Source organism: Apteryx rowi, unplaced genomic scaffold, assembly GCF_003343035.1.
Source record: "Apteryx rowi isolate R43461 unplaced genomic scaffold, aptRow1 scaffold_600, whole genome shotgun sequence".
Classification (NCBI taxonomy): domain Eukaryota; kingdom Metazoa; phylum Chordata; class Aves; order Apterygiformes; family Apterygidae; genus Apteryx; species Apteryx rowi.
This window is the reverse complement of record NW_020450873.1, coordinates 417,697-433,733: the sequence shown is the minus strand read 5'-3', so window position 1 is coordinate 433,733 and position 16,037 is coordinate 417,697. Positions and strand designations below refer to the sequence as shown.

The 16,037-nt window shown below is 36.6% G+C and overlaps 1 protein-coding gene across 1 annotated transcript in view; it reads right to left on the bottom strand.

The window, feature by feature from the left end:
* Window positions 1–330: 330 nt before the first annotated feature.
* Window positions 331–16,037, bottom strand: part of GRAMD4 (GRAM domain containing 4) — a 57,060-nt gene continuing 41,353 nt past the window's right edge. The window contains exons 8-18 of the mRNA XM_026083447.1: window positions 14,433–14,524; window positions 13,389–13,437; window positions 12,366–12,437; window positions 10,713–10,756; window positions 10,510–10,619; window positions 9,117–9,271; window positions 5,098–5,245; window positions 4,551–4,644; window positions 3,333–3,417; window positions 1,571–1,639; window positions 331–528 (exon numbers count right to left, since the gene is read on the bottom strand). Of these exons, the coding sequence (XP_025939232.1) occupies window positions 427–528; window positions 1,571–1,639; window positions 3,333–3,417; window positions 4,551–4,644; window positions 5,098–5,245; window positions 9,117–9,271; window positions 10,510–10,619; window positions 10,713–10,756; window positions 12,366–12,437; window positions 13,389–13,437; window positions 14,433–14,524 (1,020 nt within the window). The 3' untranslated portion in view covers window positions 331–426. The remainder of the gene's footprint in view (window positions 529–1,570; window positions 1,640–3,332; window positions 3,418–4,550; window positions 4,645–5,097; window positions 5,246–9,116; window positions 9,272–10,509; window positions 10,620–10,712; window positions 10,757–12,365; window positions 12,438–13,388; window positions 13,438–14,432; window positions 14,525–16,037) is intronic.

Below are 16,037 nucleotides of genomic sequence, written 5' to 3'. Positions count from 1 at the left end.
TGCAGGCTACTGCAGTCGTCATTCCCTATTCTCAGGAAAAAAAATGAGATAATGGGACAAATGTAACCCTAGTGATATCAATGTAGTTAAAGGAATGAATGTGTTTCAGTCCATTATTAGTCAGTTCTCTGAGTATCTTTCCAGCTTTTAATGTCAGTAAATAAACATTAAAAGTGCTTAATGTGCAAGGCTAATAGTGACGATAGCACTTTCACTGTTTTGTTTCATTTTTTCTTTTTTTTTTTTTTTACAAAAACCTTAAAAACAAACATGAAGGCATATAAAAAATACACTTGATTTATGTAACAGATAGAATAAAAACCACAAGACAAGAAAAATTATTGCAAAATAGATGAGGATGTTCATTTTTTCCCACTGACAAATTGTAAATTAAGAAAGTTTCTTTAGCTCTTCTAAGGTAAGATACTAGCTCTCACTGTTTGACGATGCAGAGGTTATTTTCATGTATTGGTTGAAAATTGTCTCAAAAGCTTCATCTCTGTGTACCATGGCACCAAACACCAAAGGCTAAATGACAGGGTGGAGAAAAAAAAAAAAAGCCATGTCAGTCCACAAAAGAAAAGTCTTTCTTTAGGTATGGTTTTGGTCAGATCAATAGGAACAGGAGATGGGCTGTGCTCGAAGTGCATTAATAAAAACATAAGAATCCTTTTCTCTACTAAATCCTTGGGGGTATGTCAGAGGTTCTAGTATTTCTACTTCTAAAAACAAGGTATAAAACACATCTGCATAAAATATTAGCAACAGCTAACATTTCAATTCTACTCTTCATCTGCTCAACACACAAAGTCTTCCTAATTGATCTCTGTCTTCAAAGAATTTTAAAAATCTTTATCAGTGCCTATTAGTTTCAACTCATAGAATATTTATTTATGCATAATAAAATTTTAATCTCTTTTAATTAAGAAGTACTTTTCAGTATCAAACTGAGCAGAAAGCCTGGTACAACTGTCATATGAATTAAAGAAAAGTTGTTTTGTAAGTGATTAGTTTAAGATAAGATTCAGTCACACTTTAAGAAAAGCTTGGTTGCTCAGAAGGTATTCAGGGCTTAGAGAAGCTTAAATCTTTAGCACAGTAAGACTGAAACAGGAAAACTCTGAATCACAGGTCAGGCCCTTTTCTCCCAAAGCCTGTCACTAACATAGGAGACTGCTCCTCACCCACATAGGAGACCGTTCCTCACCCAGAAATACTGTCGGGCCATCAACTTTTATTTTCAGACTGCACTGCAAACCAGCCCCCACGCTCTTCATAAAGGATGCGGGGGAACAGTCAATGGAGGGAGTGAAATAATGGAGCAGAAAGGATGAAGCAAAGCTCTCTGAAGTGTTACAATAAAATAGTCCAGATGCAGCTGAACAAGCTAAATGTTTAATTCATTCAAATTCTGAAACCAAATATACTGAATACTATAGAACTGAATTAAAAAAGCCAAACACTGGCATAAGGGAAAAATAAAAGGCATTTATGTTGATGTTAACCAGAGCACAAAGACAAAAAAGGCTAGAAGTCAAGCCCAGCAATACAGATACGGCTGGCTACTTACTTTTTGTGTAGATGGTGTTGAAACAGCAATTCCCATCCCTGATCCCGGGAGAACAGAGAGTACTTTATACTAAAAAGAACAACAACAACAACAAAAAAACACAGACCAAAGATATCTTATGCACTGAACAACTGCAAGAGGTGCTGAAAAGGTTATGCAGTTCATCAATGGTAGATCCTCCTACCCTCAACTAATATGCCTGTATGAGAAACAAGAACAGGCGAGACGCTGTTCTCTGACCCTCAGATCAATGCGCACAGCGTTGCTCACGCACATACAGCAAAAATCTTACCTGTTTTCCTCCTCCCATACACAGCAGACTGCCTACTGGAATGGCTGTTGGCCTCAAACCGAGTCTCTGCTAAGAGGCTGTTGCCAGGAGTGGTAGCTGGCCCCAGCCAAGACTGCCATGGACTACACCAGCAGCTTCGTGGTGTGGATAACGACTGGGCAGTGATTTAGTATGCTAGTAAGTATATAAGTGAGCGACTGCGTGCATGTGCACAGTCTAAAGATTTTCCTATAAGTAATATTGATTAAAGGAGTAGGAAACGGACCAGAAGGGCTTTTTTTTTTTTTCCAAAATTAAATAGATAAACAGGGTGTATATGTAGTTTGGCTTTTTTTAAGAAAGACCGTAAGATTAAGAAGGAATACAGTTGCCTTAACTGGTAAATATCCTACGGGCAGAGGGGAAACTCTGAGTCTGGCCTGCTTTTCCCCACCCACAAATAAAAACCAAGCACAGCACATTTTTGTGCTTGGCTTGGCTGTATGATCTGCTTCACCTTCATTAAGAAACTACACAGATACAAAAGGATCTTTATGGCAGTGAAGCTCTGCTAAACAGCAAGCCAACATTATTTCAAGTATGGTGTTTAAAATGTATCAATACTGAAGAATGAATTCCAGTGAGGATGCTTAAGTTTAGCAGAAGTCATCTCCTTTATAGACAGCTGATATAAGGAATTCATTCACAAGTCTGGAGATATCTAAATAGCAGAAACCAGACTGAGGTATTTCTTATGCACAACATAATTCAATTTGCAGCACTCATTGCTGCAGAATGTATTGGAAAGCAGGGGGGTTGTGTTTAAGAATAAGACAAGTTCAGAGACAGTAACAAAAAACAGTATTAAACACCATGGAGCAAGACGTAACGCTCAGATTAAAGCCATTGATGACTGTGGGCTGATAAGACTCGACCAGAGGAAGAATTACTTTGTACTTGCCATGCTTCTAAATATTCACTACTGCCTCTGTTGGTTATGGGATCTAAATTAGACAAAATTCCTGTCTGATTCAGTATGGCTATTTAAATGTTTTACCTTTCTCCATTGACAATAATCCCCCTTCTCTCTGAGACATCTACTTTTAAGATGAAGCACCCACTGATACTGACAACTGAATAGAAGTTAAAATTACACAATGCTTGCTTAACAGTGAATCTTCTTAAAGCATATAGTGCTCTAGTCAACACAGGAGTTAAGATGCAAAACAATTTTAAGTTCAAAATAATTCAGGAGTATAAGAGTTCAGTAAGCCTTATTTTGTTTTTATGCTCATACGAGTTTGCATGTGCTGAGTCCAAATACCTAAGTAAGCCGTTCTGCAAAATCTTCTCGATCAAAGAATTACATGTTTGGTTATAAAAATTACCAGTGTCATGCTTCTTTTCGAAATAGCATAAGCACAAAAGCAAAACTCGACTAGTTGAACAAAAACAACTTTCTCCTTTATCTGCAACAAAAAACAGACCTACCTTCTGAATATCTGTTATATCCGTTAGCTTTATAACTTTATTTCTTTTAGATGAGCCGGATTTGGAGCTTTCAAAGCACAAGTAACTGAAGATAAGGAAAGAAAATGCTCATTTTCATACAGTATTCTAAAACAAAGCTCTTAATATCCTTCCTGTCACTTCTGAAGTTTGAAATCTCACAAGTTAAAATCGGCTTCAAAAAAAAGAAAGAGGTACACAATGTGCAATTCAGTTACAGCGTCTAAATTAGAACAAACATTCATAAATTCTATCCACTGGCTAATTTAAAAGTCTAGTAACATACGGTATGTACACAAAAATCTTATTTTTATATTACTGCATTGAATGTTTATGCCTTGAAACCTGACAAATATTTTAAAGATACAGGAAGCAACTGTGTCCTTAAACAGTAGAAATACCAAATCCTAAAAGTCTTATAAATCTTTTACTCTCCTTAAAGTAGATTAATAGAAAACACTGCATTAGTTTCATGTTAATGTGATGGGGACAAAAGCTCAGATTTCTAAATGCTGGAAAGTGCTCTCCATCACTAGATGACATTGCATACAGATTAGCTTTACTTTCATTCATTATACTGCAAAGGAATTTCAGTGTAAGAGCCCAAACAGTATTGATAATACCTATTCAGCATAACAGAAAATAGAGAGCAAGCATTAAAAAAATAAAAAAAGTAATAATAATAATAATAAAAAAAAATCGAGCACAGGTTTGGAAACTAAGGCTTAAATTTCTATTTTCTTTTTGTTGGACATTGTTTCAAGGAAAATAAAGAAACTAGGAGTATTTGCTAAATAACCATTAAGCACAATTCTCTCAATACACACTTAGTTCTTTCAGTTTAAAATATATATATGAATATATATGTACGAACACACAAACAGAGTTAGTATGCTGTCCATGTCAAGAACTGCAATTACTAACAGCTGACTATATAAAGCTATTCTTCATTCCTATGCATGCATTTCCAAGACGCTAGCAAATTTGTTTAGCTTTACCATACTCCAGATTTAGTCCTCCCCCTCATATGGTGCTTTCTTGAGCTTCTAAGCACCATGGAAAGGCATTTTATACCCACTTATCAGAGGATCAGAGGAGTGTAGTTTCAAAATATTACTAAAGGATTACTTTTAGATTTACTTTTTTTAATTAGTATGTTGCTTTTCCTTCCTAAGGAAAGTGTTGAATGTAATAACTCACTTTTCTGTGACATAAAGAATCCCATTCCTAATGTAGTCTGTAGGCATCTTCCTATCTCTGTTAATCAAGCAACAGCGCCAGCCATTTTCACACACTAAAAACAAAAAAAAAAGTCATAGCAAGAAATCTTACTTTAAAAAAACAGGTATTATCCCCAGCAGTTATATTAGGAAACAGCAGAAAGCACTGAAAATGAAACTTTAGATACCTACAACTAGAAGCGTCTACAAAGCAAACCTAAAGAAAGTATTTCTAGACATTACAAAATCTATTTTAACACTAGTTAAAAAATACAATTATTTCATTTGACTATCACATAACTATTGCAGTTGTACTACCACAAAAGGCATGCCAGGCTGTGCCTTCTTCCAAAGAACTGTATGGCTGTGGAATGAAAGACATCTTCCCCATCCATCCTAATTTAAACCAAGTATTTTTAACCAAAAGCTTATTTCTGTACTTCATACAGAAAGGAAATTCATCTTTAAAGTACACTAGGCTTTTCAGAAAAAATATTCTACTAATGCAGCCTCCCATTGTATAATACCTGCTAAAGGGCGCTCATTTTCTGACAGGTTAAAAACTTCATGGAAATTGCCTCTCTTGGTGGTATGAAAACGACTACTGTCTTCATCCTTGTTTATTCCAGCTGGAGCGCTTGAGCCTACATAACTTCTTGATGCTGCTGTTTGAAGCTGTAAAAAAAAATAAATATGATTCCAAAATTTGAACAGCAATGTTTAGATTGCACTCTTAAAAATAGCTTGGCTAACTATTCTTCCTAAACAAACAAACAAAAAAAAAACAAAAAAAAGAGGTAAGACCACAATTTTCATTGACTATTGCACTATACTATTGCTATACCATAAAGCTCTAATATGCCATTTGAAGATAATATTTCAAAGTACTACCCTTTGATGACCTTTGCAGGGGTGAGAGCACATGGTATTAGAAGCACCTATATTAAAATACCATTTTCTGATAGTAAAGAATATATCTGATTAGATATAGCTAAATCACTGCACACAACTCACATTAAAATACTAGCGGAACTAACAACGGTTAATATATTATCAGAATTTCAGCTTGTCTTCAAGAGACAGACCAAGCCCAGAGTGCACAAAGTAAGTTTAGAAAGAAAAGAAAAAAGAAAAGAGCAAACAAAGAAAAAAGTCACACAAAATTGCATAAACTCATTATGAATACAAATGCTGAAACTGAAAGGGAGCTTTCCACGCCACGATCCATACCTTTTCATGCCCTGACAGCTAGCAGGAAAAAAAAAACAAACAACACAAATGTGACAGTGACAAAAGAAAAAAGTGAAATCTATCTAATAGTATAATACATAGAATAAAACATGAACTGAGTGAAGCTGCAAGACCTTACTCACATACCAAGAGACTACACACAATGAATGCAATTGAAAAAAAAAGTTATCAGTGGTTAGAGCACACCAGTTCAATTTATTCAGGTTATGCTAGAGTCATTGATCTTTGCTTTGCTTTGAAGTCGAATTGAATTTTAAGAGTGTTGGCATATGAAATAAAAGCTGGAATGGTTGTCAGCATCCTTAAAAAAAAGTAACATGGAGCTCTCAGACCTGAAGTACCGACGTAAAATCTACTTCTAAATGGAGCTCCCGTGCCACCGGAGACTGCCCTAGCAAATGAGCCGTGGCCATGGGAGGACAGCAGGCAGCTGCTTTCAGAAGGCTTGCCTGCATTTGCTTTTTTAATCTTCATAGCAGCACGACACAATTCTAAAGGCCGGCTTTTGTCATGGAAATATTAACAGCGCCGCTCTTATTCAGGCTGTACACATGCATTCCCCAGTTAAACAACTGGCACGCTGACAACATGCAAGCTCAGGACTGAGCCCTTCTTCTGTAAAGGCCCAGTCCTGTTGGAGGCTAACTAGCCTCAACTGGTTTTTTTTTGGTAAGTTGGCAGCACTGAACATGTCGCAGGGTTTAGCTCTAACAAAGGAAATCCAAAGTGAATGAAAAATATGCACTGCCATCACTGGCTATAAATCAGACTGACAAACCAGGCAAAACAAAGGGTATTTACCATCCAGCTTTTAGGGGTACTGTAGTACAACGATGCCTCAGGGAAAAAAAAAGATTAAGAAAGTTGATGTTGACAGCAAGTGTTTGATGATGACTGTACTATTGCCTCAGTTACTGCCCTTTTGCTTTGCTCTTAGCAATGATTAAGCCCCTGGAACCGAGGAAAATAACAGCTTCTCCAATTTTTTGTCTGCAACTAAAGATCAGCTGAGTTTTTTGGAAGGCTTTCTTGGACAAGCAAGTTATTTGGCTCCATGTGCCTGTAACCAGGTGAAGTTCCATAGCCCAGGACATACAGAAGGTCATGCAAGAGATTTAATGCTTTTTGCTCTGGAACAAACAATATTCCTGCTTTTGGCTACTCTGATTCCTTTCCACCCATAATACAAAGAGACAGAAAAGATGGTTAAGCTTCAGTACCATACCCTCTTCCTGCAGCTGGAGAAAGGAGGAGTTCTGCCCTTACTTTTAGTCCTTCCTAAAACAGGAAAGGATTTCCTCTACCCTTAAAACAAGCAGCTAATTTAGATATAACCACACAGGCTAGTGACAAACCTACAGTCGACTACAAAAAGAAAAGCATCACATCTTATTTTGATAAGCCTTAAAGTGTAACTGGAAGTCATCACTCTGTAAAGCTGGAAGAGTCATGTCTAAAACAGTCACCAATTATTTGGAGATTGGCAAACAGGATTCCTCACTAGTTTTGTTTGATCTGTTGATCCTGAGCTTTTGACATGTAACCTTTACCCATCAGATACTGGTGCCAGGACTGCTCGCTGAGAATGTGGAGCCAGAGTGGTATAGGCAATAAATATTGTATGGGGTCTAAGTTTACAGTATCTTGCATACTGTTTAAAGAAAGGAAGCCAAAGCCAGTGCACATATGCTGACATCACATGTTTTGGGACTGTCTTTTGTATGAAAAAAACCCTAAAAATCTATTTGAGATGCTTTTTATATTACTAGGTCCCCAGAAATCTCTCAGTGGGTAAGAAAGCTTGTCTAAAATTACTGAGACCAAGCTGATGCTTTCAAAGACATTTTGAAGCAGTTAATGCAATCCTGCACATCCTTTTCAGGGAGAAAAGCCAACCCTGACAAGTCAGGCACAGTAGTCTCAAAAACCTGGTCTACTGGTCAAAACTTAAGCCATAAGGAAGAGCCAGAAGGGACAATTACTCTCTAGTTTATGGATTCAAGTTCAGCAATTCAGGGCTTTTCCATCCCTAAGGCAGATTACAGAGACATCCAGGAAGAATCATCCTGAATGATGAAGCAGCCACAACCATCACAGAATGCAAATGCTAACCTGGAAGCTCTAGGGGCACCAGAAAGTTTTAACCCTATCTTCTGCCAGCAACAGAAATTCAGGCTACAGACCCTATGGCTCTGTCCAACAGCTCATTGATTTCTCTCATCCCTCAGAAAATATGAGCAGAAACCTCACTTTCAAAGATTTTCTTTCTACTTCCTTCTGAAAAATTCAAATTATGCTGCAGTTCTCACCAACTTCCCACCATCTGTTCAATCTCCCTCAGAACCCTGTATTTCTTCTTCTTGACAGGTTAACCAAGGGTTCATGTGTTTAGCCCTTTTGCTGTCCAGCTGGGTACCCAGGCTGAATTACTGATAAAGTGCTTCACATTTTAGTCAGGGAGTTTTGACAGTATTCAAATACCCTAGGAAAGCAATTAGATATTGTGAAAAGAAGCATTAAGCAAATCCAAAAAAAGGGGATTAGACTAAAGTTTTACTACTGTAAACACTGACAATTTCATGGATACGGAAAATCACGATTTGTTTTTAAGTTACCATTTCAGGCCCCAAAGCAACTTGCAAAGATGCGCAAAGCAGAACACTTAAGAAAGATTTAACTACTATGTTTTAACAAAAGGAAAATTTACTTTTAGGAGCACTGACATGGTGAAAACTCATTTATCACCACTACTCTAAAAGGTCATCTATTACTAATAACCATAAGACATAATACCCAAATCTGTAAATGACTTTACTACATCTATTAATGCTTATCCCATTAGTAAGATATCTATTATACTTTTTTTAATAACTGCTCTTAAATCCACATAAGCAGCTGAATATCCATTAAACAAAATATATGAAAACAAAGGGAAATACAAAAAGACTAAATTTTGACATGAAAAATCACATAAAATGTATGTTACAGACACTGATGTGGATATGGATGGTATTATTTTCACAGTAATTTTTGTACTTTTTGTATATAATTTCCAGTATTTTTAAATAAAAAGATTCCTTTCTTACAGGAAGAGAATCGATATGAAAACTGTGTGGATTTTTTTTGGGGGGGAGGGGGGGGAAGCATTTAACATTGAATATTAAGACTTAATTAACCTTCCTTTAATGTGCTCTAGTCACTGGGGAAAAGCAGAAGGGAGAAAGGGATCTGATTTTCAGATGTTAGGGAAAGGGGAAAAAAAGAAGACTGGAAAAAATACATATATTATCCTTACCCGTCTCGATACTGTAGCATTAGATCTTTCTTTGAGCTGAGGATCTGTCGGTAGACTTGTCCAGATGATATAAGGAGTATCATACTTAGCTCTAAGTCTGGGACATCGTTTGAAGATAAAATCGATAAGGAAAAACTTGATTCCAGCATAGAGACCTGAAAAAAAGGTCACTTTAGCAGGGATGTTTTAGCTGGTGTTAAGAACCTCACAGTTTTGATTACATTTTAACAAGCTCATGAATGAACCAGATTCTGTAAGCATCTTCAATCACAGTGCTAATCCATTCTCTTGGTTTTAATATTTTGATTCTTCTTCCAAAGAAGGCAGGAAATTATTTCCTTTTCCTTCCCCTACACATATACTCTTCCTCCCCACACATGTCTTTTCATTACTTATGTAGATTCTTATTAGGCAAAAGAAAATTAAAATAACTCAAACATACGTCCTTTACTATCAGAAGCATTTTGAAAATACGATATACTTCCAAAATAAAAAATATTCCAGAGGATTCAACTTTGCAGTTCCCTGCATAAATTTAAATGACAACAGAGGGCTCTCATGCGTTACATTAAACTGTGTCTTCCAGCTGAATATGTCCTCTTATCTTACATATTTTCTTCCTCTGCTAGGTTAGAAAGTAAGGGATTGAAGTACTCTTTCAAGACTCTAATGAATGCAATTGAGATCTCATTCTAAGAATTAGAGCAATAAATTCCTAACACACACAATTCAACTGCCATACCATGCAAACCTACATACATGTTTAAGTTAACACAACAATTTGAAGTTCAACAGCACTAAGATTAATATTTGTGTGACCTCCTCATTACTTCAATGAAAAATGAGAGCTCTTGGTTCACAGGACACAGCCTCATACTTTAGAGAGAAGATGGTCTCATACCTTAGAGAGAACCCTCTTTTCCCAATTCTCAGTCAAAAGTTCTAATATCTGCAACTTTACCCCTAGTATTTTATTCAGCCTATCCTCTAAAAGTAGTCACGTTAATCACTTCGTTTTGTCCAACCCTATCATATTCATGTCTTCTATGCTGTTTCACACATTTCATTTGCAAGGAAGTGTGACCAAAAATCCTCAAAATATAAAACTTCCTGGAAGCCTTACAGCTGACAGTCTGAAGGCTAATGGCTCATCACAAGCTTCCCCATCTCAAGGAGCAAATGCGTTATACAGTCCTCTTCTATTATAGTACATATGCAGAGATGACTTAAACTGCATGTGACAGACAATGCCAAGAACAATGACGATATTTTACAACACTGCATTATTTATTAATGCAGAGCTTTCCCTCTTAAACTCCAAAATTCCCTCTCCAAAGAGCATGCTACACTTTAAAGCTTTAAACGTAGACTGTCAATTATTTATTGTGTTTACCCATTGCAAGCCCAATAATCCTGTAGGGCAAAAAGCAGGATGCAATAAAAGCTGCCCATAGAGTAATGTAGAGCTTCTGTGTTATTTCTGGCTGGACCCACATGAACAAGCTGAAAACAAAAAACAAAGTTTTATTACAAGCTTGCCAGAGGTTGTTCAAGTCTTGTTTTAAGAGGAAAAATGATTCAAGTCAGATAACTCACTTTTTAATTTTTTCCAGTATGTCTGCCATCTTGCCAAAAAGGTTCTGCATAAGAAGTGAGAGAATTAAATCCAAGTTCTGGTGACTGATTTTTTGTCCACATGACAGAAGACAACGGAGTTATCATACAGAAGTGATTTTACCTCACGTATTCCACAACTGAATAAATACAAAATTGAACAGCAATCTTCAAATGACTTCCATCTAGCTTAACGTTTTGTTCTGTAACTTATGATTGTTTATTAGAAGTGAAGGAAGAAGTTACCTGACATTACTGTTAGGACTGGAAAGTGTTTTTGTTATTGCAAAAAAATTATATTAAGTTATCAGAATTTATAAGAGCTTCTGCCAGTAGGTAAAAAAAATGGGAAGTTTGTTCAAACATTTTGAACACTGACATTTCAGGAAGTTTTTACCAAGATTCCTGAGTCCAAATGTTGGATTATTATCTTCTTTTGAAATACATCACTATCAGATTTTTATGAAATGCCCTTGAAGTTCTTAGATTCTACATAATTCCCACAACTGTTTATGCGATAGCCATTGCTTAAGATTAACAAGGTTATCCAGCAGCCTTCTCTAAACAATCCTTGCTGTCCCAAGACCTGTAAATTTCATTTCCCCAATAAGATTCAAAAGGTGTTCATATGAGAAGCATGGTCACTTACTGCTGAAGAAAAAAGAACCAGCAAATTGATACTGGTGCTACCAACAAGCCAATTCGTGCGGCAGCACACCTGCTGATGGTTCACCCCACTCCCACCAGCAGACAACAGCAGCTCATTGCCACAGCAAGCTCCTTCCCTGCTCCCAGGCACATGTACCCGCTTGAACAAGAACTTGCTTTCAATTCGGATTAATTTTATGCTGACCTCATGAGCAAGGAGTCGGACTTGCGCCACAACCAGCAGAAGGAAGGACATGAGAGTACACAGCTGGCAATAGACACGTAAGCTACTTTCAGTGGCAGCACACTGTTAGACATGGCACAAGGTTGCAGTTAGTTGCACTAGTTAGCCTAGTTAACTAGGCGGTTAGCTGAGTCACTCAACTGCTAGTGTAGCTGGACAAAACTGGATGCGTCAAGTCATGTAAGTCAGGAGAAAACCTTCCTTTACCCTCTCCCACACAAACAATAAAAGATTTCAGGGGGGCAGGAAAAGATGTTTAAAACAGGCTATTTCAGAGTTGCTGTACAAACTGTTGAATAAACACAGCTAAGCAAACAGTAGCCTTCCGCTAAGTGCTGAAGGAACAGGTATTCTTAAACCAGCTTTGCAATGGTTTAGCAAATTTGTGATGTGGATCCAGACTCCAGTGTACTGGCAAGAGTCATGATCTGATCTACAGAACCAGAAGCTCATTTATCTAGGGAAAAACACTCAAAACTTGCTCCTCTTCCCCTCTGACACTCACTTAAGAGCCATGACTGGAGAATTTCAATCAGTTCAACGAAGTGTCATGTCATTTTAAAACTTCCGGGCATTTTATTGAGATCTCTACTGCTTACAAGTAAAGATAAGAATATATGAAAAGTATTGTTTGTTTAGGCGTTTGTTTTCACATGCTGCACAACAAGGTATTTTGATCACTTCAAAATTAATCTCCCTGTTTCTCAGGAAGCAATAAGAGAAGTCTGGAAGCAGTACAGTACCTGTGCTTTCTGAGCCACATCTAGAACAAGCTGAAACTTTTCTGACACTGTCAGGTCCTCTTTTGGAGGTTCCTTGGGCAAGAAAAAGATAACCAATTAATTTGCAGCTCAGATGAAACTGATACTTTATAAAACTCCTACTGACAACTCAATCCATCAACATTCCTGGCAATAATACTCTCACTTTAAACAGTTTCTGTACTTATCAAGTTCTTCCCTTGCTTTAGATCTACTGTTTGCATCTTTCATTCCTGGTTATCTTATAGTCATTAATGCCTTTCCTCCACAGCATATACATGCATACTAATATAAAATTGTGAATGACCCAAACAAGTCTTTGGAGCAACACAGCTAATGGTTTTCAATCTATGACCACGCACTTAAACTGACCTGTTTCTGGTCTAGCAAGGAAATGTCACTTCTGTTAGCGGTTTTACATCAAGAACTTTTTCACAGATTATCGTTTTTTTAGGAGTAACAAAATTATCCAGGAAGAAAAGATCTCACTAAGCCTTAGCGAAAGGTTTGAAATTCAAATTCTACCCCATATTAATACTTATGAGAAAAAAAAATGGGCAAGAGCATATCAAAGTTAGGATAACACGGCAATTCAGTTTGGAAGGGACCTTAGGAGGTCATCTAGTCCAACCTCCTGCTTAAAGTAGAGTATATAAATAATAATTGCCAAATGTTACAAAGAAAATGGCGTAATTTCACAATGTTACAAAGAAACAGAACAGGCTTTCTGAAGTTGATGCCACAGGATCTAACTTGTCCTAAATTGGCATGTAAGGGTTTATTCCAGAAACACAATTCAAATTTAGAGTATTTTATGGTGAAACACCCAAACCTAAGAGAGCTGTTAGTGAAGATTTCCTAATTGGAAAAGAAAGAAAAAAGCAGTAGTGTCTGCATTTACACCTTACTGCTTTTTCCCTTCACAGCTACCCACACAAACACAGAAGAGGGTTTTGAAGGTGCAATTCCTAACGTACATACAGGCCAAACTGATCAAAGACCTACCATGGGTTCAGAAACTTCAGGCACAATGCTCCACTGTATTCTCCAGCCCCTAAAAGTTATGGAAACAGTTAAAGAGAGATACTATTTCTTCTCCACCTGCCAACATGGATTATTTGTAAGAGATTAAAAGTAGTTTTCTGCTTAAAACAAAAAAACAAAAAAACAAAAAAAACCCCAAAGCTACAAACAACCAAACAACCAAATGACTTAAAAATATTTAAGCTATTTTTTAAAAATAACATTAGCTATAGAGATACTGCACAGAATCAGGTACACTGCTTGTGGGTTTTACAATAAAAGTGAACTGTGTGCCCAGAGTAAATGACTATGATTTCTATTTTTTTTTTTTTTATGTAAACAAAATGGTGTCAACTATTCAGGAGCCTATCTGCTACTGGAAATTTTCAAACAAATGAAGTATCAGTCAGTAAGTACCAATTAAGAAATCAGAACATAATATGCTCTAGGGTTTTTTCCTTAATTTAAGGAAAAACACTGTAAGCCCATAATAGCGTTTACAAATATCCTCTCAGTACAAGAAAATTACCTCTTAAAAAAAAAATCTTCATTTTAAATGGGGACTGGATTTACAGATGAGAGAGATACTTCAGATACAGATATGCCAAGAGTCCCTGAGAAGAACTAAACTGCAATTTTAGGCCTAGGTGAAAATTTTCTCTAGGAAAAAAGCAGTAAGCCTCAATATGTAAGGTGACATTCTCCAGCAAGTTCAAGTACTGCAGGAAGATGCTTTTATTTTAGAATTTTAAAACATTGAGGTATTTGTCTAAGAACTTGCAGCATTATTTATGATGACCTAAGTCTTTGGAAATGAGGTAGAGCAGTCAGAAGCTATCTCCTTAGAGCAGTCAAAAATTACAGAAATCAAGCAATATAACAAAGGTTAGAGTTTGAATTTAGTCTTGTTAAACCTTTTAACTCACAACATTAGAAAAGATAGTAGTTTACGATTCAAAGCAAAAATCATAGAACAGCTTTCAAACAAAGCATTACAAGAAAATAATTTAGTATTTAAGTAAATACCTGGCTATGAGGTAATTTAGGGACAACCTCAAAATTGCTAAAAATAAGAACATAGGAATGGCCCAGCCATGCCATACAGCATTCATGTAAATCTGCAGATTAAGAAAAAAAAAAAAAGAAAGAAAGATTACAAACTGAGGTGCAGTAAGCTGTATAAAGTACAGCTCCCTGGCCGTGCGGTTCAGAACCACACAACTCTGATCACGAACATTGATGAATGTTAGCCACCCCACAACTGATAACTGCACTGCACTCATAATGTAAAGTCAAAATTATAAGACTGAACCAAATCTCCAAGAAATGACACTTAAATAGTTCTCAGCTTTTTGAGAGATTGAATTATTCCAGCACTGCAACTGATGTGATGCAGAAATAAAAATTAAACATTAGAGTCTGTGAATCTGCTATGAGACCATGATATGGCCTAACTTGACCTAGGTCAACCAAAGCAACAGTGTAGTACGGGAATAAGGAGTTCTAGCAGTTAGCCACTTACAGGAGCAACAGGATTAACTCTCACTGTATTATTTCAGGTCAATTAAATCCCTAATTCTTTACCAAGATTGAGAGCGAGATCAAAAGGCTGCAGGAGAACAGATCTTATTTTGCCTAACAATTAATAGACACAAAGTGCTTCAAAAGGTATTCTGTCCCCCTCTGAACTTGTGAAAACGTAGAGCCTACAGCCATTCTGCTTCAAGACACTAGGTGTTTTACTCATAACCACAAAATGAAACAGTGCTCAGACTCCGAGATCCCCGAACTTCTTGAACAAACAGCTGAAGTTGCTCTTTCAGCTTTTGTTTGGAAAATGGCTTTGTTTGAAGGTGAGAGAAATATAAGTGGATTGGGAGAAGGGACAGAGACAACATGAGAAGCACAAAAGAAATCACAACAGGAAGGTCTCCTCCTCCATATTCCCTGAACTGTGCAGTGCAAAGCAGCTTTAAATAAGGCTGGGGTGGGATCATTTAATGAACAGATGTGTGTCATTTCCACAAGACATTCATGTTGACAAAGTCAGTCATAACTACTGTTTAATAATTAATAACTTTGACATCAAAATATTTCATACATGCCATGAAAAAATAATTTAAATCATTTAATTAATAATTAGAAGGAAAACAAAGCAAAACCCAACTAAATACTTATATCACCTTGCAGCATGGAAACTTTCTCCCAAAGCCTCATAGCAATATTTAAATTTAGCTCAAAGACATAATTTTTGCCCATTAAATGACACTCAAATCAAGGCATTTAGTCTTTTATCAGTGAATGTGACTCTAATGAAAGGAAAAGAGCACCAATGGTAAAAGATAGCTTCTTATCAAACACAGCCTCTCTTAGGATTTCAGCCCTAGACAACAAGAGATTTTGCAGAGGCTGAAGTAACCATCAAATTACAGGTCTGGGAGACAGGAAGCAAGAAACATGGGGACAGTGCCCAGACACTTATAAGTTATTTTAACCTTTACAAAACTATACTACAAAATAAACCCAGGATCACACAATTTAAATGGCTTTGAAATATAAATGAAGTGTCAACTGCACAGTATTTTGTGTTATATGAAATTACACTATTTGATTTGACTTGAATTGTAACAT